At 40.9% G+C, this 3667-nt stretch overlaps 1 protein-coding gene across 1 annotated transcript; it reads left to right on the plus strand.

Moving 5' to 3' along the window:
• Positions 1-4: 4 nt before the first annotated feature.
• On the plus strand, positions 5-3204 carry LOC125529440 (GATA transcription factor 17-like; the record flags this gene model as incomplete). The annotated part of the gene is made up of 7 exons (XM_048693849.1): positions 5-61; positions 160-246; positions 339-448; positions 537-650; positions 1408-1513; positions 2046-2111; positions 2682-3204. Coding segments are annotated over 7 exons (651 nt in total), but the record flags the coding sequence as incomplete, so codon positions are not given.
• Positions 3205-3667: the final 463 nt, after the last annotated feature.

Genomic DNA, 3667 nt, shown 5'->3' on the forward strand with positions numbered 1-3667 from the left:
CACGCTCACGCTCTCTTTCCAGGGCGAGGTGTTCGTCTTCGAGTCTGTGTCTGCCGAGAAGGTGCCGCGCCTCTGATCCCTTCCCTGCAAATTCCGCTCTCCTGCCCTGATGTACTTTGATTGGATGGAAATGAATCCTTTGATTTGGTAACTTGTCAGGTGCAAGCGGTTCTCTTATTGCTTGGAGGAAGGGAGCTCGGCCCGGGTATGGGCGTGGGGCCGTCGTCTTCAGCATCATACAGTAAGGTTTAGACCTCTCTTGGTGAGCTGTATCATTTGTCCGTTGAGAAGCTTTCGAATTATGTGGTGCTCATGTCATTGTGTACTCTGTGATATAGAGGTTGAATTCACATCGGATGGCATCACTGATGAGGTTCCGCGAAAAGCGCAAGGAAAGGAACTTCGATAAGAAGATCCGCTATTCTGTTAGGAAGGAAGTTGCACATAGGTCAGTGCTAGCTTGGTAACATAAAAGTTAGCTCTGCCCTTTGCATGCTGTGTCATGACTATACATACTTTTGTTCACCCATTTGCAGGATGCAGCGCCATAAAGGTCAGTTCACATCATCAAAAGCAAAGGCCGAAGAAGCCGCAGCTGCGGCTAATTCGGATTGGGGTGCAGTGGAAGGTCGACCTCTTTCGGCGCCTGTGTAAGTCCACAAACTGTTGTACTGATTATATGTAAGCACTTGAAAATTTCTTTTATCCGGATTCCATAAGTTGAGAATGACGATATTTGCATATTGTGAATAAATGATTTTGTTGTAAATCAGTACCGAAGTTAGGTTCGGTGTGATGTCCCCATATGCCTGCGCAGGATAGCTAGGAGCTTTGCTGTTATGAACAATGCATGGTTTAGTGTCTAGTGCAGTGCGTTAGTTGCCTGGCTTCTCGTTGGCTCTATATCACTATCTGGATACTCTTGGCTCTATATCACTATCTGGATACTCTTGTGTACAAGGTTGTCCCGTAAGCTCATGATATGATGCTACATAGAACTGAATTCAGTGAATGAAAATGCTAGCTTGAAGACATGCATCTATCATTGTTACCAAGGCTCGCACTCACTATTTTTTGCTATTCGGTTGTTGCTTACCGAAAATTTTGTTGGTATTAGTTGAAGTACCTGTGATCATTGGATGATATGAGATGCTTTTTGAACACTTCTATTTGTACATGTCACTGTTTATCTGTAGCAACAGCTTGCTTCAGAATACAATGTACCCTAGTTATTGCACATCTAAGTGACTCAATCAAGCATAGAAAAGGAAAAGAAAAAAGAAAGAAAATACCTGCACGAATCAAAAATCATTGGCACAAGACTTAGATGTGCAATACTTAGGGCACATCTAGATGTGCTTTAGCAAAACTGTCTTTGATAATTGTTTCACTATCCAATTCTTTCAGCTGCCAGCATTGTGGTATTAGTTCTAACAATACACCTATGATGCGTCGAGGACCGGATGGACCAAGGACTTTGTGCAATGCATGTGGGCTCGCGTGGGCAAATAAGGTACTTAAAATTCTTGTGGTACTGTGTTAGTATGTTCATTTACCTTGTTGTTTGTACCAACATCCACAGCACTACAGCAGGCTCTGTTGTTGCACAACCTATATATTGTAAAGAGGTCCCGTCTCCCTTAACATCAATAAGTAACAATCTCTTAGTTGTCTACAGTCCAACTGTAACAATATATCCTTCTGTACCGTCTATTACGTTGGATGCTGGTTCTCTGATATTCTGATAAGATGGTTTTAACTTCATCAGCAACAATGTGCTTGTTTATTTTCTTCTGGATACTAGGTGATAAACTACATGTTGTCAGTAATTTGTTTTCAGCTAGCCTGATTTGTAACATGAGCTTCGTGAAAATAAGAAAATTGAACACCCCCCCGGTTGAAATTTCCACCTAAATTGTTGGGTTAGTACTTCAATGAAATGACATCAATACAGGAAATAGTCACAATGTTAGAGTACCTCATGCCTGACTTTGCATTTACATATTGATATGTTAATGATTCTTCAACGTGTTCCTCCTTCCTAGGGTATGATGAGAGAGGTCAAAGGTCATACACCTTTGAAAGTTGTGCCGCCAGCAACCGATGACGCTGTAAGCACTAATTCTCCCCTTCCATTAGATTAACAGCCTACCTTATCAGATTTGATGTACTCCCTCCGTTCCAGAATATAAGGTGTATTGTTTTCCGTGCAAGTCAACCATTTGAATGTTTGACCAAGACTATAGAATAAAATAACAACTTCTGCAATACCTAATAGATAAAATATGAAACTACTTTTCATGACGGATCAAATGATATAAATTTCGTATTGTGGATATTGATATATTTTTCTAAAAACTTGGTCAAATATGCACTCATTTGACTTTTGAAAAAACAAAACCTTATGTAAAGGAACGGAGGGAGTATATAATTTACTATTTTTGTATATTTTCATAACCTGAAGTCGAAATTGTGTACCGTTTTCTGAACTGCTAGAAGCTTCTATTTTGAACTCTTGATGAAACTACAACAAATATACATGTCCCTGTCGAAATTAGAGGGCTAGAATTTTTTCGAAGTACAAACTTCATATGGTTATCATTTTCAAAGAATAAAGATTCTCTTTCTGTATTTTGACCGGTTCAGTTATCTCATTTGAATATAATTCTCATACCCTGCAGCAGAATGGAGTTGCTGAAGCACCCACTGCTGAGCAGCAACATCTCGCACTAGAAGCTGCACCAGAAGCGCCAGTAGCTCCTGCTCCTGCTGCCAATGGCCATGATTCATAGCCATCGGTGGTGATGCTTCAGAGGATGCTGCGTTTGTCATGGAGTTGCATGCTTAGAAGTTATAATCGGCATAATTTGAACTGGAGGCTTGCAATGTGCGCATTGTGGTGTGGATGTACCGATGGTCTGACTCTGTTGCCGCATGTGTATATAGATAATAGACGCTTTTCAAGATGGGTTTTTCTGAGTGTTCATTAGATTTAAATCTTCTAGAAATGACACTGTTAGCGACAGCAACATCCTCTCCTGCATGGCTGCTTGGTTGCTTTAGAATCGTATGAGATAATCTATTAGACAAATGCGTCAGGATGACATTTTTTCATTAATTTGTTACATGGATATGTGTACCAGATAATTTGCGTGTACTTGGTAGCGACCCGGTTGGCTACATGAAGATGTTTAACTTACCATACAAGAGGGTGGCCCATGTTTTGCTATTATTTGATTAAGCTTTGTGTGCGTGATATATTTTTGAAGAGTAAAAGTCTGCAAAACTAAACACAAAGCTTTCTCTCGCAGTTGTGTGAAGTTTACTCTTGCAAAGTTTTATTGGCATAGAAAGACAGGGGAGAGACCATGGATCTTTGCGCTTGATGGGAGAGATTTGGTCTACTAGGTTATGTTCTCTTGTTTGTGCAGATGGTGGAGGCGTCGGCCCAGTGGAATTAGTGTTCCGTCCTCGTTGTGGTGTTGTTGGTTTCTATGTTGTCGTGGCCTCGTGGGCATGTAGGGTTTCTGAGATATGATCCTCGGGGTTGTGAGTGTGGGTATCTTTTTGCCTTAGTTTCCATTGACACCAATCTTTTCAATAACATGCTACACCTTATTGCTTTGGATTGTCATTGTTGGTCTCTCTCCCGACCGTAGTTACAAAC

This window comes from Triticum urartu, unplaced genomic scaffold, assembly GCF_003073215.2.
Source record: "Triticum urartu cultivar G1812 unplaced genomic scaffold, Tu2.1 TuUngrouped_contig_5601, whole genome shotgun sequence".
Lineage (NCBI taxonomy): Eukaryota > Viridiplantae > Streptophyta > Magnoliopsida > Poales > Poaceae > Triticum > Triticum urartu.